Source organism: Asterias rubens, chromosome 10 (genome assembly GCF_902459465.1).
Source record: "Asterias rubens chromosome 10, eAstRub1.3, whole genome shotgun sequence".
Lineage (NCBI taxonomy): Eukaryota > Metazoa > Echinodermata > Asteroidea > Forcipulatida > Asteriidae > Asterias > Asterias rubens.
Genome location: NC_047071.1, coordinates 17,939,167 through 17,964,012, shown reverse-complemented (window position 1 = coordinate 17,964,012; position 24,846 = coordinate 17,939,167). Strand labels below are relative to the sequence as shown.

At 37.7% G+C, this 24,846-nt stretch overlaps 2 protein-coding genes across 2 annotated transcripts in view; one reads left to right on the top strand and one right to left on the bottom strand.

Annotated features, from left to right (window-relative positions):
- The first annotated feature begins 2,745 nt into the window (after positions 1-2,745).
- Positions 2,746-13,136, top strand: LOC117296009. The gene is made up of 10 exons (XM_033778845.1): positions 2,746-3,088; positions 5,242-5,406; positions 5,678-5,827; positions 6,615-6,716; positions 7,526-7,723; positions 7,926-8,090; positions 8,701-8,827; positions 9,987-10,165; positions 10,632-10,758; positions 12,153-13,136. Exons 1-10 carry the CDS (start codon positions 2,873-2,875, stop codon positions 12,206-12,208), a joined length of 1,485 nt encoding a protein of 494 aa, XP_033634736.1. The 5' UTR covers positions 2,746-2,872; the 3' UTR covers positions 12,209-13,136.
- Positions 13,137-16,307: 3,171 nt separating this feature from the next.
- Positions 16,308-24,846, bottom strand: part of LOC117296105 (thrombospondin type-1 domain-containing protein 4-like) — an 87,383-nt gene continuing 78,844 nt past the window's right edge. Inside the window, exons 9-13 of the mRNA XM_033778977.1 lie at positions 24,168-24,341; positions 23,316-23,489; positions 22,778-22,954; positions 20,427-20,574; positions 16,308-18,987 (exon numbers count right to left, since the gene is read on the bottom strand). Of these exons, the coding sequence (XP_033634868.1) occupies positions 18,872-18,987; positions 20,427-20,574; positions 22,778-22,954; positions 23,316-23,489; positions 24,168-24,341 (789 nt within the window). The 3' untranslated portion in view covers positions 16,308-18,871. The remainder of the gene's footprint in view (positions 18,988-20,426; positions 20,575-22,777; positions 22,955-23,315; positions 23,490-24,167; positions 24,342-24,846) is intronic.

Here is a 24,846-nt window from a genome sequence, read left to right as displayed (position 1 = left end):
TCTCGGTAAAATTATCAAGAACCAGGCCTCGTTGGGATTAAACCACTAGTTGAAAACCTCTTCACCCCACATTGATTCCCTTAATAAAACAGTGTTTTAAAAATACAACTTTTAAAGAGTGCATATTCTCCTACTATAAAGAGTTTATCAGTTTAGACAATGCGTGCAGTTATATGTAATTGCCATGATTACAAATTTGGCAAGATCAGTGTACTGTACAAAAACAAGAGGTCTAGAAATTGTATTTGAACAGTTTGTTTTTATGAAACTGAAATTGCCTATAATTCACCATCTAAACATCCATGTAAAAAAAAGGAAGCAAAGTAATAGAAATAAGTTTAGTGTAGCTTTTTTTGCTGAAGCATTTCTGTTGTATTTTCTGTCGGGTATAATTACATGATCACACAGCGACATCTTCCCTATGTAAGTAACTGTGGGGAAAAACAAAGAAGATTTAAAGACAGTGGACGCTATTGGTAACTACTCAAAATAAATGTTAGCATAAAAACTTACTTGGTAACGAGCAATGGAGAGCTGTTGATAGTATAAAACACTGTGAGAAACATCTCCCTCTAAAGCAACAATTTTCCAAGAATTTAATTTCGAGACCTCATGATTAGATTTTGAGGTCCTGAAATCAAGCATCTGAAAGCACACAACTGTGTGTAACAAGGGTGTTTTTTCTTTCATTATTATCTCGCAACTTCGACGACCAATTGGGTTCAATTTTTCTCAGGTTTGTTATTTTATGCATATGTTGAGATACACCAACTGTGAAGACTAGTCTTTGACAGTTACCAATAGTGTCCAGTGTCTTTAAGTGAAATATGCAATTTTTGCTGGATGCTATTTTTTTCTTCACTTGTTATTCCTTTCAAATCAGTGTCCTCACCTCAGAACTTGAGGATGTGGATATAATTTGGTTTTACCGTTACACTAATATGTGTAAAGCATTGTATTCATATCAGAGTCCTGTGTGAAGTGGGGGAAAAAAAACCCACAGACATGTTTACTAGGTTAGTATCCGAACCCATAATCTATAAAGGATTTGAACTGCCTCCCGATCTAGCTACCGGGCAATCACTCTTGTGTAGCAAACGTCGTGGGTTTGAATCCCACCCGAGTAATATGCACGTGGTTTTCTTTTTCAAAGGACTCTGGGAAAGTTACTAGTGCTTCAATTTCTGTAGGTACAGAAATAAATGTTGTGCAAATCAGGAAATAAAGCAAGATGACCATTAACTGTTAAAAGATTGCCATGGTTATTTAACTATCAATGATTCTTTCTTTAAATTGTTTACAAACCTTTGACTACCATGCATGAGTTTCAAAAGTTCCTGGGTTTGCTAAAATTGCCCTGAAAGACAAAAAAATATACATGATTGAAACTTGAGGTATTTTTTATTTCTAAAAATCCATGCAGGGAAAGACAAGCCCCTCCCCCCCCCCTCTCATTAAAAAAAACCCAATCTGTTGGGGCATATACTGCTCTTTGAAATCTGGAGAAAGTGCCAGAAAGTGCAGTTTTTGACAGACAGACCCACACTTGTGCATGTACCATTGCACGGTATCTCCCTGTATATAAACAAGTGGGAGCCCTTGTGCTATATTTAGCAGCCAATCAGCAGAGAGCATACACAACGATGATGTCATTACCCGATGTAAACACGCTGTGGCGAGTCCGTACACGCGATGTAACTACATGTAGCTGGCAGGATCGTTTAGAAGAGAATGATGTGGGCGACGCCTTTATTATTTTGAAAGCATATGCATTTCTCCCTTTCTGTTTTATCCTCCAGTTTTACCAGTTTGTTGATTACTAACATGAATCTTAACATGCTCTGATCTCCATTGTTCAAGTTCGCCAGGGCCGCAGTAGGCCTATCCTTGAATTGTAAAAGGTATAACATACAAACATCGAACGTAGCCTCCATGACGTCAGTGTAAGACTGTACTAAAATGCTCTTTTTAGTGCTCAAATAGAGTTCCCCGGTTTTAAAAGTAGGCCTAGATCCAGACATTAACAACATTTGATAAGCAATGTGTATGAATGATTGAACTAAGAAAATGTAAAAAAAAACAAAAAACTGTGCACCGTTTCGCGTGTAACCAAACAAAATAAATTTCTATTTTAAAAATATGTTTGTTTATCTGACCTAATCCATGGTTCTGCTTTCCTGCATCGCAGTTCTTATTTTATAAAGCCCACCAACAACTCGTTAATTCAATTTGTGTGAAACAAACACATTTGCATGATGTGAATTAAAGCGAGGTGTTTTTCCAGTTATTTTACTACTATTATGATTATTATTATATATTTGGCATTTGACATTAAATAGTAAACCAAATTGTCAATGAATGTGCCATCATGGTGAACATATAAAAAACAAAATATTCGGGAAGCAAGTTTACGCAAAATATTTGGCAAGCAAGTTTACGCCGCACTTTTTGCTCTCCCTACTACCGGTCCCCTGTCCGCATGACTACAATAAAACCTCTGCCCTCAAAGGGCTCAAATGGATGACTTAATGTTTTTAAACCAATCATTAATAACCAAAGGTCAATGGGGGAACACAATGTATATCTTTTACACCCTTCCCGAAAACGGGACCCCGCCCAAGCGCCGAAGTTATGTTTAGAAATTACGTCGCCGTTTTCAGCACATGCAGCAGCACGCGTTGCTTCTTTCTGATTGGCTGCTAAAAATAGCACTAAGGGCTTCCACATAAAACAGTATTTCACAAGATGGCGAACGCACATCCCAAATCCGTCTACAAAAACAGAACTCCTCACAGGTTTTCTGCAGAAGTTCGAAGCTCACTTGGTCACACAACTTACTCCTGCAGTTATACTGAAATAACTTGACATCAAAATGACGATTGATGTGTACATGAAACTGACTACGGGGCGTGTTTTTCACATGCCCGTGTCGGAGAATGAGACCATACGGGAGCTGTGCGAGAGAGTAGCGGTCGAAGAGGGGGTTCCAGGCAACTGTTTACGGTTCAAGTACACGGGCAAAGTGCTCAACAAAGATTATACCATCGGCTACCTCGGTGTCCGGCCAGAAACCATTCTTAAGGCAGATGTGAGTATTAAATCAATTTGATGGTTTGAGAAAACATTTGTTGGAAAAGTTTCCGTATCCTACCACCACTTGTTCACTTTTATTTTATTTTATATGATTATAAATATATAAATTATAATTTTTTATATTATTATAATTAATATTATTATCGTGGATGGGGAATATGGATTTTGTTATAGTCAGTATATCTAAACTAAAGGCCAGAAATTGGTGGCGAGGTCGTAAAATTTGTCCGAAGTTTGTGTCACTATATAATAAAATGTATATTCACACCCACCTCAAATTTTGTTCAACCTGATTATTTAAGGGCTTTAAAAATCTTGATAAATATGTCATGTCGTGGTCGAGCAGAGGGAGAAGAGCACCAGACTCAAGCTCTGGTGTTTCTGTTCAGCAGAGTGTGGGTACGAGTCCCGATCTTGATGCACATGCCTAATATAAGAAAGACACTTAAACTTTATTGCTACGTCCTTCATTCGGGAGGAATATAAGGCCTTAGGTCATGTGATGCACGTAAAAGAACCCGGTGCATTTATCGATAAGAGGGGGTTTGGACTGGTGGAGGCGATAGCGGAAAGAACCTCATAGTTCTAGGAGTAGGTTTTCCCCAGATCTTAGTTGATTGGCTGCATATTATAATGCCACAGCACCTTGTAAACCATTACTTCAAAACTGAGCTCCACAATACCTTGCAGGAAAATAACTAAACGTTGAAGCGCCTTGAGGTCACTGAGTGACAGATGTGATTAGGAGCAACTAGGCCTATATATTAAAGGCAGTGGACACTATTGGTAATTGTTAAAGACTAGCCTTCAAAGTTGGTGTATCTCAACATATGCATAAAATAACTAACCTGTGAAAATTTGAGCTCAATCATTCATCAAAGTTGCGAGATAATAATGAAAGAAAAAATACCCTTGTCACACGAAGTTGTGTGCGTTTAGATGGTTGATTTTGAGACCTCAAGTTCTAAATCTGAGGTCTCGAAATCAAATTGTGGAAAATTACTTCTTTTTCGAAAACTATGGCACTTCTGAGGGAGCCGTTTCTCACAATGTTTTATACCATCAACCTCTCCCCATTACTCGTCACCAAGAAAGGTTTTATGCTAATAATTATTTTGAGTAATAACCAATAGTGTCCACTGCCTTTAAGCATATAATTCTTGTTTTCTGTTTTGGTATTGTCAAGAAAATCAAACTTTAATGTAAACATGCAGAATAAGTTTAACTTTTATAGCGACATCTTGTTAACATTGTGTACAGATTTACAGGATTGGGTTTTTGATATTCAGACACTTTGTACACTGGTCATATTGTGAATTACAAAAACAAAGCCAAGGTCTTTTATGATAAGAACGGAAATGGAATACGTGTAGGAATAGGCGTTGCAGGAAATACAACCTACACATAGGAAGTGAGCATGACAGATAAGTTACTCATCTACCAAACCCACCCCACAGCCAGGGACCTTGCTCAGCTGTGAAACTACTGTATTTAGAGGCCCTTTGGGGGATACAGGGTGAAATCATAGTCCCCTACTGTACATCATGTTCTCTTCTCTGTTTTATTTTCAATGATTGCCTCGTTTTTTGTTTTTTGTTTTTTTCACATTTAGCAGCACAATTTGTGCCAGTTTTAGGATGGGTTATAGGAAATGGGAAGAGGTTTTCATTTTTAGATCTGGGAGGAAATGCAAATGGGGCCATGCAATCAGGTAGGGACCAATACCAAATCCATATGCGAGGCTCTAGTCCACAGGGGATGAAAGGCAGGGAAAGAAACCACCGAGCCACTCTGATCATACAGACCATACAGACCGTTTAATAATTTACAAAAAAATAAGAATAAAAGATCGTACAATGTGGTCTGCTGCCACCAAGTGTTTCTCCTTTGCATCAATTTGGTGATGATCTAGGCCTAGACTGAGGCGATCTTAAAGGCTGTCAGCACTTCTTTGTGTAGGCCTGTTTATCATGTTCATGTAAGGCATTTAACAAAATCACATTTTATGTAGTTTTTAGCAATTAATTTATTCCTCGGATATTTGGAGAAAGAAGTCTCAACCATTTAAAGGAAGGAATACAGTCATATATAATAATAATAAACATATCATTAGTTATCATGTCAATTTTCTTCTTCTGTCTCTGCCAGATCATAAAACCGAAGTCACTGACAGTGCATGTGCAATGCCCAAGTGGAGACACAATCACTCTGGTAATACAAAATGTCACAGAGCTAAAGGAAATCATGCTAAGGATAAAAGACCGGCGGGAAAAGCTCGGCCAATACGATCCCCAAATCAACACAAGGTTACAAGTAAGTATTGAACTTTAATCTTTCAGGAAGTTCTTTCTGTCAATGATAAGTTTTAAACCCTCAATTTAAAGGCACTGGACAACACCTCAGTAATTTTTCAAAGACCAGTATTCTCACTTGGTGTATTCCAACATGCATAAAATAACAAACCTGTGAAAATTTGGACTCAATTGGCTACTAATGTAAAGCGCATTGAAATAAAAGCATGCTATTATTAATTATTCGAAGTTGTAGTTTTGCTTAACTTTGATTTCTGATGTTTTCCTGGCAGTTGAATGGAAAAAACTTGGTGGGTGAGAACAATATTGCCCAAGATCTAGGAATTGTAGATGAGTCTTCCCTGAAACTGGTTGAGCAGGCCCCTGCAGGTGATCCCGTCGCTGTTCCCCCAGAAGAAGACCTCGACCAAGCAGCTCTTGATGTAAGATCTTGTGTGACAATTTGTTTCTCAATCAATGAATTAACTATGTACGAAGAACCTTTAGTCCAACTAACAAAAAAAAGCATTTGTGTGCACATCAGTTTGTAATTGTGTGGTTTCAATTTTTTTGTTATTGAGTTACAACATCAGTGTTAGACTTGAATTCAAGGTTATTTCTCTACATCAGCTGCGCATAACGCTACACAGACTAGCTGCCACATGCCCCAACTCGTAGGTTCATGACAACGGTCAGTATACAAGAGAGTGCTATTTCAGGCAATGATGAAATGGCTATCGAGTAGACTTAAGTTTTCTATAACAGATATGGAAGAAATTTACATCAGAGGAAGTAGTTTCACAATCATAGCGCGCCATTTGGAGCCCCTAAACTTTTTTGAGCGACATTTCAAAAGAATTTGGGGGGCATAGCTGCTCCTCATTTGTGGAATTTGTTACCACTGCATATTCAAACATCCTCACACACTCTTCAAACTTCAAACATCTCCAAACAGTCCCTTAAGTACTTTTAAGTACTTAAGGGACTGAGACATCAAATGTGTTTAAAGATGTCTCAGTTCTTTTCTTGCTCATTAGAATAGGATCATCATTTTTCATAAATTTGTAAATTTTGTAAATTACTGTGTTGTATTATTGTAGGCACTCTATCGATGGATATTTGCACAGTATCAGTTTTGCTATAACTATTATTATTGTAATTATCTTTATTTCAAAAAGCAGCAGTTTGGGATAAATTTATCATGAAATGCTTGCATGGTTTAAATTTCAGGAGCTGATGGCTACATTTGCAGAAGGTTTTGGTACAGACCAGGATGTTGAGGTTGTCTTCTCGTTTGATACAACAGGCAGCATGTATGGTTCCCTCACTGAGGTAAAGATATCAAAGGATTGATGTACATAATATTCCAGGCCTCAAATGATTGATTTTATTTTATTGTATTGTATTTTATTATATTCCGAAACTGGAACAAACCCCATCAGCCTGGGGAGGGTAACATAAGTATAATAATAAAAAACAATTAGTGAAGAAGACATATGGAAGGCTACATTTGTTTTGTATCCCATGCCTCGAGGAAACCTGCAGCACTAACAGCTATTACAAAATTACATGTTCCTCATAGAAGTGCCCCTTACCAGTGGAAAACTACTGTGCCCCTTCCTTCAAGAGCGAAATTCACAACCTGATATACCCCATTCTTACTAGTCCTTCAAGAGCGAAATTCACAACCTGATATACCCCATTCTTACTAGTCCTTCAAGAGTTGTTTAGGCTGCTTCTGTCAGCATATACTCGTCCACCTAGAAAAGAGTGCCTCTTCTGCTGTCCATATTTTGTTTTTTACTGTTAAAGGGAATGTTTTTGTTTGGTAATCACTCTTAAAATGAGTGGCTGGAAACTTTTGGTTAGAAGCCTACGGCAGCTTGCGATAGTAATGCATTTTTGAGAAACATTTCACTTTGAAGTGATGTGGTTTTGTAAAAATTCACAAGTTTTTATGCACTGAAATTTGAATCGGAGAGGCGTTACTGCGTAACGTTTTTTAGATTGTGTATTCTTATTGGGGATTAATCTTCCTGCATGTTCATATTGGCTCCAGATTTTTCTGCGATATCTCAAAAAAAACGCAACCACCTTTTGAAATAATAAAAGAGGACCTCTTGTCTCTCCATTCTTTGCAGGTAAGGAGTAAGCTGGACCAGACTGTAACTCGTTTACTGCGGGACATTCCCAAGATCCGTATTGGAATCATGTCTCACGGTGACTTCTGTGACTATGAAACTTACGTGGTTCGCTCCATCGACCTGACCTCAAACCTTGAAGAACTTCTTGAGTACATCAATAATGTGCCCAGAACAGGTGGAGAAGGTCCAAATGCTGTGAGTATAACAAATAAATGGCACCTATTGTTAGTAAATGCTTAATTTGTTTCTTTTTCTAATTGTAGTTGATTTAATTTGTAATGTTTACTTTGATTTTCTTTCCAAAGATGTTTCTATTTTTATTGTTAACTATGTACATACATATAGGCTATATGAATTTTTTTGTTTACATTTGTTGACGTCTCCACCCCCATTGTAGTGCTATGAATGGGTATTGCACAAGGCACATGACCTATCATGGAGTGAAGATGCAGCCAAAGCCTTGGTCATCATTGGTGATGTGAAACCCCATGAAGTCAGCTTCACAGACCAACACATCAACTGGCATGATGAACTGGATAGGCTCTGTCAGCGTGAAATCAAGGTATGTCTGGGTTCAGAACTTGAGGTCTAATGTTCAGAGTTTGGTGGTTTAGCGGTCCACAACTTGGTCACAACCGTCACTAGGGGCACATTGCTACTTACTCCTGGGGCCGGAACAGGGTTTCCCCATTCACTGTTCGTAAGGATGTAAGCATGGGTATCATCCACTAGGAGCCCGGCTGGTAGAGCAGAATGAACCACAGGTTTCATAACTTTGTACAAAGAAGTTATGGTTAAGTGCCATGCTCAATGGCACAGTAGGAAACTTTCCAACAGTAGGTGGCAGCAGATTTACCGGGTAAATTTCCATTGTTTACGTAGGTCTGAACATAATTCTGAGAATAATGGATTTACCCGGTAAGTCTGCTGCCCTCTATCGTCCTAGAAAGTCTCCCATTGTCATGAAGAGGAATGCAAAGCCACACTCTGCTGCTGACAACACCAGAGGTTGGGTCAGGTGAACTAGACCGCTCTTAGCAAAAAGAAGTTTTCCTGTTTTTAAATTCTAGAGCTGAAAACAGCATTCCCCTTTGCCCTGCTGGAACATGTTATGTTCACCTTTGTTGAATGTTGATTCATTTCATTCGTTTTTTTGTTCCTATTTCGTATAGGTCTATGGAGTTCAAGTCTACGACCAAACAGAGTTTACACCTTTCTACAAGGAACTAGCTGAGAAATCTAGAGGGGCGTATATCAAGTTTGCACATTTTAACTGCCTTACGGACATGTTCCTTGCTGGTGAGTTTCAGGATTTATCAGTATCATCATTTAGCTACACTGACTGCGTACTGGAACATGAGGTTTTGCTTGACTTTTGTGGTTTTAAGGACACTGGACACCTTTGGTAATTGTCAAAAACCAGTCTTCTCACTTGGTGTATCCTAACACCTGCATAAAATAACAAATCTGTGAAAATTAAGTTGCAAGTGAATAATGAAAGAAAAAACACCCTTGTTGCACAAATTTGTTTGCTTTCAGATGCATAATAAAAGGCTTCAACCCTGAAGCCTTTTAAGATTTAGAATTAGAATTATAATTATAATTATTTATTCAGCCAACATTAAAAAGTTAAAAGCCTAAAACATCGGAAATTGTAGTGTACACTCACAAAAAATAACATTTAAAAATATTACGAAGAAGATACAAAAATATAAATATATACAAATAATTTCTCTTTTAGTTAGAAGTTACCTCTTTCTCAAAAACTACATGTCTGTTACTTCAGAGGGATCCTTTTCTCTCCATTGCTTGTTACCAAGTAGGTTTTTATGCTTACAATTATTTTGATTAATTACCAATAGTGTCTAGTGTCTTTACCAAACGTACACACCTAGCTAAAACTGCTTGGCACAAAGCCATGGTCAGATGTTCCATTGTCATTAAAAGACCCCTTGCACAATGCACAAAGCACTTATACATGGCCATCCTGTCGGTCATTTTGGGAGTCAATTTGGGAGATAAAAATATGCTCAAAGAAATTGACTCACATAAAGGTGGAAATTGTAAACGCAAATTGTACACACCTAGCTTAAACTGCTTGGCATGAAGCCATGGTCAGACAATCCAATTTCATTATATACCCCTTGCACAGTGCGCAAAGCATCTATACATGGCCATCCTGTCCGCCACTTTGGGAGTCAATTTGCTCATAGAAATTGACTCACAGAAAGGCGGGAAATTGTAGACGCGCATTCTTCGGACGTGTGTTCTGCGTTGTGCATGGGGTCTATTGGCCAAGATCTCAAAATGACCATTGACTAGCAGCTGATAATAACTGGTACTCGGGTGAACATTGAAAAACAGTTACACTTAAATAAAGGGTCTCTGAAGTTAGTAAAGGAGATGTTCCTTTTTATGAGTTGTGTAATGATGCATCATATAACTTGTTTCCATGTAGTTTGTTATCGTGAGGCTGGGGAGGCTCAGCTCCAGCAGTACGCGGAGGAAGTCACACAAGACGGTCGCATGACGGAGGAACTGACAGACATGTTCAAGCAGCTGAAGGATAAACCTTCTACAACTGAGGATGAGATCGAGAAGAAGGAGGAAACAGCTGAAGCCGGAGCAGCTGAAGAGGTTAGTTATTTTGTTTGACAATGGGTTTTTTTATCCTGTGAAAAATTGTCGAAGAGTGTTCAGGTTTATATAGGGTGTCATGGCAGTGTGGTTTAGAGCTTCAAATTCTGGTGGTAAAAGGCACTGAGCACGTTTGGTAATTGTCAAATACCAGTATTCTCAATTGGTGTTTCACTACATGTGCATAAAATAACAAATCTCTGAAAATTTGAACTCAATTGGTCTTTGAAATTGCATAAGAATAATGAAAGAAAAACACCCTTGTTGCACAAAATGTGCTTCCAGATGCCTAATAAAAGTCTTCAGGCTTGAATGAGAAATGAGAATTACCTCTTTCTCAAAAACTACGTTACTTCAGAGGTAGCCGTTTCTCACAATGTTTTATCATTGCTTGTTACCAATTAAGTTTTTATGCCAACAGATATAACCAATAATTACTTCAATTTTTGATTCTTTTTTTTTGCAGACCAAAAAAGGCAACTATGTAGCATTACCGTGGTGGGACCCCAAACTAGACGAATCAAAAGTCCCAGTTTTTACTTACTGCAGTGAAACAGACGTTTGGAAAAGAAAACCAGTAGTGTACAGACAAGGTGGGTGTAAGATTTAAAAAGAATTATTTTAGTCTTGCACTCAACTTTTATCCGATTTAAATGTTTATCTGTATGTGCCATGGAGCATTGCTTTCGATGGATTTGGCGCTTTATAAACTTTTACTACTATTATTATTATTATTATAATACTGAGTATTTGCGATAAGGTCTATGATAGTGGTCTCTGGTGAGAGCGCCCTCTTGTGGCAATGGATCTTAGGAACTTATTCATAACAGGAGTGTCTTGAAATAAGGCTAGATTGGTAGAGCTAAAAAAATACGGTGCTTGTATTTGTGTGACAAACCATTTCACATGGAATGCAAACCTGTGAAAAATTTTGGTTTAGATTTCGGTAAACATTATTTTTAAAAAGCCCACACTTCGTGTATCACAACTTATATATAAAATAACAAACCTGTGAAAATTTAGGCTCAATTGGTCATCGGAGTCGGGAGAAAATAACGGGAAAACCCACCCTTGTTTATGCACGTTAGCCGTGTCATGACATTTGTTTAAAATAAATCCGTAATTCTCGATATCGAGAATTGATAATTGTTTTAATGTTTTCTCAAAAAGTAAAGCATTAACGGAATAATATTTCAAGAGAAGTCTTTCACCATTATCTTCTGTAAACCCTGTAGGTTATTTTTAAATCTGTGAACTATTTTCTTTTTTTCTGTTCCGAAAGTGTCCAATGGTTTGAAGGTTCTCAGATACAGTTTACCCGGGTATGACTTCATTTCACAGGAATATTTCACAGAAAACCATGATTTTTGTATGAACTTAAGAATCAGTAAGCTTTCAGACTTAAGTATTTTTCTTCAGATGCGCCTCGCATCTGGAACTGTCCTCTACCACTTAATCGTAGATCTTGTCTCTCTACCACAACGTTCAAATCTCTTCTCAAAACTTATCGCATGTCACAGGTTTCAAGGACAAATTTTGTTGTGTCTATTTTTCTTTCGTTTTGTTTTTGTTTTTACTGCGCCTTAAACAACCAGCAGGTTGGATTTGTGCGCACTACAAGTCTTTACTACAATTATTACTATTATTATCTTCAAGTACGCGCTAATCCTCCAATCAGATTCGCAGAATGGAGTGGTGATAAAAACCTATATTGCACGGCTAATATCACTACCATGCGTATTGTGTGTTCTATGTCACGCGCCAAGTTTGCTTGAAGATAAATACGTTATCAAACGCGCGCTCGTGGAAATACGGAAAATATAGCGCGTCTGCGTCCCAGCAGACGCGCTATATTTTTCCGTATTCCACTCGCGCTTGTGTGACAACTTATATTATTATTATTATGAAACTTAAATAATAATGCTTTTTATCCATACCAATCCCATATAACACCTTTTGATGTTTCTTTTCTTTATTTTCAATTTAGGTTATAATGATGGCCCACGAAAGAGGAGAGGAATCAAGCGATGTGTGGTCATGTAAATAAACAGCATCCCAAGAAGACGACTCTTTACATTCGAATAAGCCAGTATTAAATGGAAGGTATACATTTTGTAATTACTCAAACAATTTATTACCATAGCAACTTACTTGGTCAGAAGCACTGCAATTGTTGGTAAAGTATAATATTTTGAGAAATATGAATGTTGGCTTAGAGAGAGGTATTTAAAAATGTTTCAATCTGGGAAATATTTTTGCATGAAGTGGTTCTCAGTTTGTGTTTTTCCCAATGACAGAGTCGTCTACCTCTGCTCGGACATAACTGCTTTAGATTTTTATTTGACATCTCTGGAACGCTAATAATGCCTTTTGAAATAAAATTTTCACAGGTTAGTTTTATATCCACATTTAATATTGATATTGTTATAATAATATTAATATAAAAAAAACCTGGATGACTGAGAATATTTGAGAAGATCAAAACGATTGAACAAATCAAAACCCATAAGGCACGCCTTGCCTCAAGACGATGTTTACTTCCATCACAATCAAAAATACCAAATCAAACTCGAAATTTGCTCAAGAATTTATCTTCAATATTAATGGTACAACAGATTATAAATATTACACAAAACTAGGTGTTTTGCAACAAAGATGATAACATGAATGCTTGGAAGTACATTATTTGTATTATTTGTATTTTTATTAATTAAACAGTGGTGATTTGTAAAAATGAAAATTTTGTGAACATATTGGGATGTTACCGAAGGAAATGATAATGTGAAAATGTCAAATTGATGGAAATGATCTAAGGTTAGTTTAAAAAACTCACTTTAAAGGGTGATAGAAGAAGCATTCAGCTGTTGGTAGACAACCCCAAGGCACCTGCCAAAGTTTGAAATTTGATTGTTTTACTCATCAAATAGTTGTCGTGGCCAAGTGGATAAGAGCACCAAACTCAAGCTCTAGTGTTTCTGTTCAGCAGGGTGTGGGTTCGAGTCCCTGAGCAAGACACTTAACTATAATTGCTTCTCTCCACCCAGGGGTGAATGGGTACCTGTGAGGGCAGAGATGGTTTTTGTGATTGATTTAGCTAAGTATTGCATATTTGTTGTATACTCCCGTGGGAGCTGAGAGATGCTGAATTAATTAAATGGCCTGTTGCAGTTGGAAGTGCTTTTAAATGCCCTTTAAAAGCCCTGTATACATATTGGTTATTATTGTTGTTATAGATGAAACAGGAACTTCCAAATAACATCTAATCAGGGCAACATGTAAAATGGTCAAGACTTCAACTCCTTTTGCTTTCAAAGCAGACATTTTAGTAGTCTTAAGTTCTAATGCCATTTCAGGATTTTTAAAAATAATGCTTGCCATTTCAGGATTTATTTTTTTATTTCAAGGAATTTTCTATTGTTTAGTTTTATGAAATAAGGTTTTGTATTTGCTGAAGTAATTGAATGAATGTTTGTATCTTAAAAAAAAAAACGAATAGAAAAAAAAAGGCTAAAAACACATAACTTGTGACAGCAAGACAAATTCAAATCTTGACAATACTTTTTAAAAATAAGCTATAAATATTTTATTTTTCAGTATTTGAATATAATTACCGCAAAGGTATTTTAATAGTCATTAGGATTCAGTGGACTGTCAACCCAGAGACAAGAGGTAAGACATAAAATTGATATCAATAATCTGCATTTGATTCCTTAAAGGCACTGGACACTATTGGTAATTACTCAAAATAATTATTATCATAAAACCTTTCTTGGAAATGAGTAATGGGGAGCTGTTGATAGTTAAAACAGAGTTTGGGGGAAAGAAGTAATTTCTCACTAAAATATTTGAATTTGATTTCGAGACCTCAGAATTACAAGCATCTGAAAGCACACAACTTCGTGTGACAAGGGTGTATTTTATTCCATTATTATTTGGCAACTTCGACAACCAATCGAGTTCAAATTTCACAGGTTTGTTATTTTGTGCAGATGTTGAGATACACCAAGTGAGAAGACTGGTCTTTGACTGCTACCAAAAGTGTCCAGTGTCTTTAAGGAGACGGACAAAATATTTCACTTTGTAATCTATAAATAAATTTCATGCCAATATAATAATTGGAAAACTTGTTTACCAATCTAATTAGTTTTGGTGAAATGGAAATTGTTCATTTATGAAATAAAAAATGCTGTTATGAATGTTCACTGTCCCAATCCTGGAGCAATGCAAATATTTTGTGCCTAAAAATACCTTGGTGTCATAACACACTTGATCAATTTCCTTACACTAATTGCCGTGTTCCAAAAAGCCCTGAACTCCCAGTGGATTATTCACAAAGTGGGACATAGCTTTCCGGAAAGAAATGTGTGACCTGTACCTGAAGTTGTAAAGGATAATGGATTCATACTTCACCAGAAGTCACCTTTGTGTTCAAAAACCAGTCTTTTTCAAGGCAAAAGTCAACACTTTTTTTCAATTTTCAGCTCAAATTCATCGAAAATGATGGACTTACCCCTTGTAATTTTTCCATTCTTCTGCCCCAATTCCCTGAAAATAGTGAACTTACCCCTTGTGGTTTTGTCAATTTTTGACCCAAATTGAACAAAAATGCTGAACTTGCCTTTGTGAATTTTTCATTTTTCAGCCCAAATTCAAAGAAAATGTTGAACATGCTTGGCCCAAAATCAACGAAAATGCTGGACTTACCCCTTGTGATGTTTTCATTTTAGGCCCAAATTGAAAGAAGGTGCTTGACTTACCCCTTGTGATTTTTTCAATTTTCATCCCAAATTCAATGAAAATGCTTGACTTACCCCTTGTGATTTTTTCAATTTTGGGCCCAAATTCAACGAAAATGCTGAACTTACTCCCTTGTTATTTTTTAAATTTTCGTCCCAAATTCAATGAAAATGCTTGTGATTTTTTTCATTTTTCGGCCCAAAATCAATGAAAATGCTTGAATTACCCCTTGTGATTTTTTCAATTTTCGTCCCAAATTCAATGAAAATGCTGAACTTACCCCTTGTGATTTTTTCAATTTTGGGCCCAAATTCAAGAAATGCTTGACTTACTACCCCTTGTGATATTTTCAATTTTAAGCCCAAATTAAATGAAAATGCTGAACTTACCCCTTGTGATGTTTTCATTTTTCATCCCAAATTCAATGAAAATGCTTGACTTACCCCTTGTGATTTTTTCAATTTTGGGCCCAAATTCAACGAAAATGCTGAACTTACTACCTTGTTATTTTTTAAATTTTCGTCCCAAATTCAATGAAAATGCTTTGATTTTTTCAATTTTCGTCCCAAATTCAATGAAAATGCTGAACTTACACCTTGTGATTTTTTCAATTTTGGGCCCAAATTCAAGAAATGCTTGACTTACCCCTTGTGATATTTTCAATTTTAAGCCCAAATTAAATGAAAATGCTGAACTTACCCCTTGTGATGTTTTCATTTTTCGTCCCAAATTCAATAAAAATGCTGAACTTACCCCTTGTAAATTTTTTATTTTTTGGCCCAAATCAACAAAAATGCTTGACTTATCCCTTGTGATTTTTTCAATTTGGGCCCAAAATTAAAGGAAATGCTTGACTTATCACTTGTGATTTTTTCAATTTTGGGCCCAAACTCAACAAATGTTGAACTTACCCCTTGTGATGTTTTCATTTTTCGGCCCAAATTCAATGAAAATACTGAACTTACCCCTTGTGATTTTTTCAATTTGGGCCCAAAATTTAAGAAAATGCTTGACTTACCCCTTGTGATTTTTTTTTCAATTTTGGGCCCAAATTCAACGAAAATGCTGAACTTACCCCTTGTGATGTTTTTATTTTTTTACCAAAATTCAACGAAAATGTCGAACTTACTACCCCTTGTGATTTTTTAATTTGTGGCCCAAATTCAACGAAGATGCTGAACTTACCCCTGAGCTTACCCCATAACTTCTAAAAAACTATTTTGATCACTATTGCATAGCAGGAATATGACAACAATTGGTAAAAGTGTCTTATTCCTGTACTTGTATGGCCTAAAAATTAGGCCATTTCTTTTTTGGGGAAACTCAAGTCCCCAGGGGAGTCCACTAAATGTATGTTCATAAAGAAAAATTCACATTAATTATAGATTCCACTCATCAGTCACAATCAAATAGACTACACTGAGTTGTAGTTTATGATAACCATTTGTAACATTTTTAGTTTGTTCATCATAACAAAAAAACTTAGTAATACATATACAGTAATATATCTACAGTTTTTACAAACAAAACAAATCAATCCATTTATGTTCATTTTAAAAATGCATCTAAATCATCCTTCACTCTTCCAATACAAGAGTCTGTAAATGCCATGGCAACCAAGTAACTTTACCCAATGGTCTTCCATACCTCTCGCATCTGTAAGAAAGTCCGACATCCCTCCCCTTTTTATATTTGTTCAAACAAAGTTTGTTTTGTTGGAGTTGCAGTCAACATTGTCATTACAACGTTTCACATACTGTGTTCTATCAACTCTGAGCTTTCCTGAACCATGCTCCGATCGAACACTCCAACCCCTTTAATAACCTTAATTTAAAAGATTCCCTAAACCCTCCCCCCCCAACAAAAACCATAACAAAAACAACAACAATAAACAATGCACATCAATAAATAAATGCAGATTACATTCATAAATATACGTTAATGAAGCTATTATGGTCCTAAACATTCATCGCCCAGACAATCAGAGGCAATCACAGTAGGGGCAAACAGTATATACAAAAGCCCATTCAACACAAACCAAAAACCCTTGTAATTGGTCAAGAAATAACACAAATTAACTGGACCCACTTCTACTGCACTAGTGCTAAGTTTGACACAACTTATTTCTGTGGTAACTGAACACATCAAATGATTAAATACTTTAAACTGAAGTGTAGATTAAACTCTAAACTGAAAGCAACATTCAACAATGAAATGTAGATGGTTGTGGACAATTGTAACCAACTCCCATAAGAAGGAAATAAAGTTGCAACTTCAGCCAAGGTGAATTTTATTTTGACGGTCGACCATTTTTAGAGAAGTCCAACTATCATCAACTAGAAAGCGTTTGGGCTAACGTAGTTGAACTTTGGTCAACGATAGTTAGTGCGCAAACTTGGCTTGGAACAGCGACTTTCCATGAAGATATAGAACAACAGTTGACCTTGACTTATAGCTAAAGAAGCACGAGAACAGCTTCAAAATAGTCTCTAATAAACCTTTGTCATGCTGTCTCCATCTTGGTCATGTTCCTCGTATCGAATAACAATAATGAATGCTACATTGTAAATTTGACTTTGCAAATAGGAACCAGACTATTTTGTTCGTCCAGTCTTGGTTTGGTAATAAATTGATATCAATATGAGAAATTCAAGATAGCTGCCCTGTGATAAAGGTCAAAGATTCTAGTTTGATTTAACACTGGCCTGACAGAGTCCCGTATCCATCATTCATGTCATGAACATTCGACTCGGAAAGAAGGCCATTTCAGCTAAAAATGTCTCGCAACTTGATTTTCATTTTATGGCAATAAGAAGGTCATGGGTGGATATTGATGCATCCTGTTAGTCACAAAGTGTCTCCTACTTTACTGAATAGTGATTATGCAAGATTAGGACAATTTGAAACACTGTGTAATCATTTGAAAAAGCTTAAGAGATGTTTGAAGCTTTGTATGGTGTAAAGTATTAATAATAGTAAACTTGGGGGGTACAACAATGTAATCATTCTCTTTTAAGAGCGTGTTGGCTCCGAAAAGAACCGGTTTGGTCCCCTGGAAGCCAAACCGGTTCTTTTCTGAGCCAACACTCCCTCAAAAGGGAGAAAAGGCTTGATGGATTAAGATCTTTCCAGACTTAAATCTGAAGTACCACACTAAGCAAGGTTTGATTTAGTAAAGATCACATAGCATTTAAACGACTACTTCTTAGAAACAGGAAAACAATATTTGCCTCACAATAGTCGGTATGTATACATTTTGTTGATAATGAGCATTAGATTTGAGAGAGATTAGCCATGGTGTGATAAATAACCAGATTTAAATGTCTAGTATAGATGATGTGACCTCTGACGTCACTCGAAAACCATAACATTATTCGCGCGCATACCGCCGGGCAAATCCTTTGTGTTTTGGCAGCAAGCTAGAAAGTACACGCAATCTTACCGTGACTACGTGCCTTTTTGTCCGGCGAAACATGACGTGTACAGTGTTTTGTCAATACAGGGCGGTTTGAATGTAAACATAGGTCACATCGTCTATAGGTTATATATTTTGAGATAAACAATATCGATTTTTTTTTTTTTATCGTTTACTGAAGCCTGGATTCAACGCAGCATGATTTATTTCAAAAACCAAAGTTGTAACTTTCCTGAACTTTTAACTTTTTTTAAATGAGAACCTACGACTTTCCAACTGTATGACCACCCCTCCCGCCCAAAATCTAAGTAAATACCAATCAAACAAATTCTAGATTTGATCAACAGTACCAAACTCCGCTTACAATGTTTGGCTTGTAATCATAGCAATCTGCAATAACTTTTGTCTCTCTTTTTTAATCAACGAGACAAAATTAAAGTGTCAAAAAAATTTACTCCCTGAAGAAAGAAGAAGAAGAAGAAGACGAAGAAAACCCTAAATGTTTATTTGACGGTTTCGGACATCGACTGGTACTGATGGGAGGAGTTTTTGTATCATCTGGAGTGACTGAAACATGAGTAACAGCAGTTGCTCCTGTAGTACATGTAGGTACAGAGACGTGCTTTGGCAACTTTCTCGCAGTACGGGAACTTGTCTCGACAGTCGCTCCCTGGAAACAGGAAACAGGAGAGAGAAATAAGAATGGGTCGTTAATAATCAACACACATTGGGGGTGTTGGACACTTTTGGTAATTGGACACTTTTGGTGATTATCAAAGTTCAGTATTCTCACTTGGTGTATCAACAAATACGCATAAATGACATAATCCGTGAATTTTTTTAGACAAATGGTCATCAAAGTTACAAGAAAATAATGAAACAAAAACACCCTTGTCTCTCAACAAGGTTGTTTCCTTTCATAATTCTCTTGCAACTTCGATGACTACTTGAGCCCAAACTTCCACAGATTTGTTATTTGATGCATTTGTTGGGATACACACCACGTGAGAATACTGGTCTTTGACATTTACCAAAGGTGTCCAGTTCCTACACTAAATAACCGCAGCCGATTTCACGAAACACTAGGATTAATCCTATCTCGAGTTAGGACGAGAGACCCGTCCTAACTTAGGATGGGTTCAATGCGTCCTTCGTCTTTGGATACGGAACTTCACTCGTCCTAAGTCCTAAGATCAATCCTAAGTTAAGAAGAGTTTGGTGAAATCAACGGCAGATCTCTTTCTATCTTATTTAAACCTTTTTTTTTTTAAAGCTGTCCAGAGTAATTTGGATTACTAATGTTTCATAATTTCAAACACCTTTAAAGCATTTCCAGGCAGGTGTGTCACCTAGCTTTGGTTGAAGAGGTCAAAAAGGACACGGAGTAGACTGGAAATTACTCTATCTCCTCCACTTAGTGTAAATGGTTCAACATTTGGTGCTCAATATGCAGCATATTGTACCCTAACCCAAACCAGGACCCAATTTCATAGAGCTGCTAAGCACAAAAATTTGCTAAGCATGACATTTTTGCCTTGATAAAAATAGGATCACCAACCAAATTTCCTTGTGATTTTCAGGACAAGCAAACAACAGCTGAATACCAGTAACAAGCAATATGCAACACATGGAAATTTGGTTGGTAATCCTGTTTTTATCAAGGAAGAACTTCCATGCTAAGCAATTTTTGTGCATAGCAGCTCTATGAAAATGGGCCCTGGTGTGTCTTCAGTGTGTTATAATAATGATTTCATTGAATAAACATGCATTGATGTAAGCTTTCAAGGTGATGTAGCTTGCGACTGTGAATTTATGAGGTAAAATGTCCATCTGGCAGGATTCGGCCAATTGCCCAAGGCAGGAATCTAGCTTTATTCACTAGCCTCGAAGCGTGACATAAGATGTTCAAGCTACCCTACACTCCCCTCACCATTTACAAAAATCAAATTTTAACTTCACGAGGCAATCCATGCATGCGTTTTTGAGGTCGTAACCAATAACTGTTTCGGTTGAACTTGCCATTTGGTTGATCGCTGGCCGTTGACTGGAACAGTTATTGGTCACGACTGTGAAAACGCACTCCAGTGCCGTTGAGATCATGTGACTTACCTGGTATATTAGTGGTGCATTGTTGTATATTACATGATTGTGTGGCAGACGGTCTCAACGACTCATCGCAACCGGTACTCGGACTCATGTTGGTGTCCAGACACTTGACATCTCGTTTCCTCTGCCCTCCTCCGCATGTTCTTGAGCACTGCAATAGGACAGGAAAAAAAGAAATCTAATTAAAAAAAATACGCGGTTTGATCAAGTCTTGAAGTCATCATTTCTCCAAACCCTTCCCTCTACCCCTGGGGCCGATTTCACTAAACTTTAAATCAATCGCAAACAGCCAATATCCATCGCAAATCGCGAAATCAGTTGCAAATTTGCGACGGATTTAAAAAACTGATTTCACTAAAGTCGGACATTTTGAAATCCATCGCAAGCCCGTCGCAAGCCCATCGCAAATGGGCGAATTTGCGATTGATTTTTGCGGGCGCTCTCGAGTAGACGCAAAACTCAAATCCATCGTAAAATTCAACAGCAATGCATCTGCTGTACGTGAATACTGCTTGGCTCTCTGCATGCAAAAAAAAGAGAACGTATTTTCTGTGACATAGAACAAACCTATCCGATATATAATGCAGGCGCGCTTGTCGTGTGTAGTTAGTTGCTTATGTTGGCACAGTTAATTATTGATTTTTAGTGGTTTGCTTAATTGTAACACTTTTGTTTTTGAGTATTTTGATCGCATGCACATTGTGTGGTCACGATAAACTGCAAGATAGCAGCGTTTTTATAACTTTTCTGACGTATTTCTACCATTGTGTTTACATCACTCACAGACCAGCATAGTAGTAAGTTTCCTTTAATATTTATGAGTCTTCATTTGATTGTCTGACTACACGTTACGAATTGGCTGTATTTGCTCTTTGCTAAACTTTGTTCAATGGTTTTTGTGGCACATAATTCTGTGTGGCTGATCTTTTCAGATTAAACCTATATATTATTATATAGCGCTTTTCTGCATCCCAACCAACGACTCCAACGAGGCCAATTTCAACATGTTTTCTTGAAAAAATGGCGGACGTTCTTTTTTAGTTTTCATGCAAAACTGCTGCGATGAAGGGTCAAAGGTCAAATAATCCTGCGAGAGCCTCGTTCAAGGTAAAGGTTTCTATATAAATCGTAAATAAAATCGGTCACAAAAATACCTTAGTGAAATCGAAAATGCAGCCCGTCGCAACTGCGATGGATTTTGTGGTTTGCGTCGCGCTTGCGTTCAATTTCAACAAGTTTAGTGAAATCTGCCCTGGGGTCCATTTAACAAAGAAAGTCCTGAATTAAATTTAGGACCAGACTTAGGAGTCTTTAGGAGTTTTTAAAAACTTGAGGCATGAGTAACTCGTCCTAACTCTAGATAAGACTTATCTCTTTGCGAAATCTGCCCCTGGCCCCCTTTGTCTCCTTCTTCATTGTTCATCCTTTGCTCCTTCTAAGTGTGCTTTCTTTCCACTTGACCAATGTACACCAGTATACTTGTCTGTTTGTGTTGTGTTGCCATTTAGCTTTTGAGAAAGGCCATTAATTATTTGTTTGCATTATCCTAATGATTAGAAACGTTACAAGGAGAAACATGTCTTAGGGTGACTGATACTAGTAACATCTTAGGGGTTTCAGTTTCTCACAGCCGACTGTGATTTGTCTGTTTTTTCTTCTTCTGATTTCAGGATTTTTTTCACAGGTCTCGCTTTACCTTCACTATTTCCAGAGTCACCTCTGACCATCCCATGAAGAAAGTCAAAGCGGATAGGAGCACTGGACTCAAACTATGGTGTATCCCCCCCCCCCCCCCCCCCCTCTAATCAGCAGAGTGCGAGTTCGAGTTCCGATCGCGACACTTGTGTCCTTATTTAGCACAATATTTAACCATTTTTGTTGCGTCCATCGGATAAGACAAAATTGCCATAACCCCCATTCCCCTTCACTCACTCACCAAAGGCACCGAAACGGTGACTTTGGCTACAGCTCCAGCTAGATCAGTGCGTTTGCCATTGTTGAAGAGTTTCTCAGCCGTAATAATAATGACATCGAAGTCTTATATAGCGCACGTATTTACCAAACAAGGTACTCAAGGCGCTGAGTATACACAAACTTTCAGAAAGATAGGTTATTGCAGTGATGAATTCTGAGACCTAATTATGTAGCACCTTATAAGGGTTTACAAGGTGCTACGGCACATACAGCAGCCAAAGCCAGGAACACCGGGGCGAACCCGTTCTCTTTTCATTAAGTGCACTGGGTTCTTTTACATGCGTTACACAACACATGGGACCAACGGCTTTACGTCCCATCTGAAGGACGAGACGTGGGCAATCTATAGCCGTAGTTGCAGCCTTACAGTCTCCATTTACCTGAGTCCAATCGGAATTGAACCACATAGAGACACATTCCTTGAGTTTACAGGGTTGTGTTTCGGTCGGCTTGGGCTTCATGGCACACTGCTCTTCATTGACGACAATATGAGGCTCATCAGCACCGGCACAGAGCACCATACGAGTCTGGCTGCCGTCTCCACACTCTACGGAACACTGACAGGGTTAGAGAGAGACAAGAGAATACTGTAAGCCGGTTTTGTGAAAAACAGATATTGGGAACTTATCCAGTGTATCGGTTCCAATCCTGGTCATGAGACTTGTGTCCTTGATTCTCACAATGTTTCACAAATATTATCTGTCCAGGGGCCGATTTCACAAAGAGTTAAGATTGATCTTAATTGTGTAACAAATCTTAATTGCTAAGCAAAGTTTGATGCCACAATACAAATCACTATGGTGATAATGCCAACTCATCTCAAGATGAATCATAGTGCTCTATGAAATCGGCCTAGCTTCGTTTATTTTTCCCAAAGACTGTTCTCCGGTATTTGGGGCAAACATGTTCTCCACATACCTGGTTCCATTCTGATGTCAGCCACACCGCACCGCAAGGCATGTTATTACATGTCCTTGAAGTTCTTGGTTTAGTGATAGTGTTGCAGGCGTCGTCATGTAAGACTTCAGTAGTACCTTCTGTTGAGCAGACGACATAACGACTCTTGTGACCACCGCCACATTCTGAGGAACACTGTAAAAGAAAAAATGTTTGTTTGCTCCACAAATTATTCTTCTCAAGGGGGACTGATGACAAAAAACCGGTCTTTTGGGGTAGAAACATTAAACCAAATGGTTATAAATGTTAAAAGTTCTAAGTTTCATCTTATTTGGTGTTTTTATTCCATTCGGCAGGACAGATAGGGGCACTGTTTCTTTGGTAGGCAACAATTGAGGGGGGCACCAGTTGCAACAGTGTAATGTAAACTTGATGGAATTTGGGTTGACAACCAGTTTCTGTTAAGCAGGATTTTTCTGTGAAGTTGGGCCCAGCTGACTATGGCGACATCTTTAAAAAGCTTTCTTTTTTAAGAAAAACCCATCATCATTTTATTACAAGTTAATATCAGTGTAGGGCTACGCTAAAAGAAAGACCACAAATGTCAAGTGATAATTTCAACCAGTGTCTGTCCGTCATTCTTGTTCCTGTTGATGTTATATTTGTCTGTCAATCAGGCATCTTACCACAAGCCTCGGCTTTGAGATGATACCTACATACTTACTGTTCATTGTAAAAAGAGATTTTCTTATGGGTTACTTCTTTAAAAATGATTGTTTTGGCTACGTACTGTTTTTTTTAAATTTTCATGAAGTATGGAAATAAAATGTGAGTTTTGAATTGAAAAAAACCAAAACCAAAACCAAAACTTACCAGATCGTTCCACTCAGAGACGAACCAGTTGCTGATGCAGGGTCCCATATCGCAAATCTCCTGATTGGCCGGTTTGGTCTTCCCAGCACATTCACTCTCCTCAAGCTCTGTTTGTTCATCGTTGATGCACGTCACGTCTCGATGACGCCTACCCTCGTTGCAAGGCACATCACACTAAGAGAGAGACAAAGAGACAAAAGAGAGACATTTTTGGTAAGATGTTCGAAGCTATGAATGGTGTGGATCAGTAGGGTGCTGTGGCTGAGCAGATAAGAGCACCAAACTCAAGCTCTGGTGTTTCTGTTCGGCAGAGTGTGGGTTCGAATCCCGGTCGTGACACTTGTGTCCCTGAGCAAGACACTTAACTATAATTGCTTCTCTCCACCCAGGGGTATAAATGGGTACCTGTGAGGGCAGAGATGGTTATTGTGATTGATTTAGCTTAGTATCGCATGTTCCATAGGCTGTAATAGTCCTCAGGGAGCTGAGACGATTTAAGAAATGAATTAAATGGCCCTGTAGATCACACTGCTGTTCAAATTAATTTAAGGGGTTTTGATTCCTTTTGTAGTTCAAGTTTTTGGCCAAGACTTGAATCTTTACTCACTGTGAATGAAGATGTATGTAATATACCTGTAGAAGTTTCAGTGACAATGGTCGTCAATTTTTTGGATTTTTG

Bases quoted from the DNA above. Each gene is read 5' to 3' on its own strand.
- LOC117296009 (XM_033778845.1), top strand. From the start codon at position 2,873: ATGACGATTGATGTGTACATGAAACTGACTACGGGGCGTGTTTTTCAC. The intron at 3,089-5,241 runs GTGAGTATTAAA...TGTCTCTGCCAG, and splicing joins AAACCATTCTTAAGGCAGAT to ATCATAAAACCGAAGTCACT. The intron at 8,828-9,986 runs GTGAGTTTCAGG...GTTTCCATGTAG, and splicing joins TACGGACATGTTCCTTGCTG to TTTGTTATCGTGAGGCTGGG.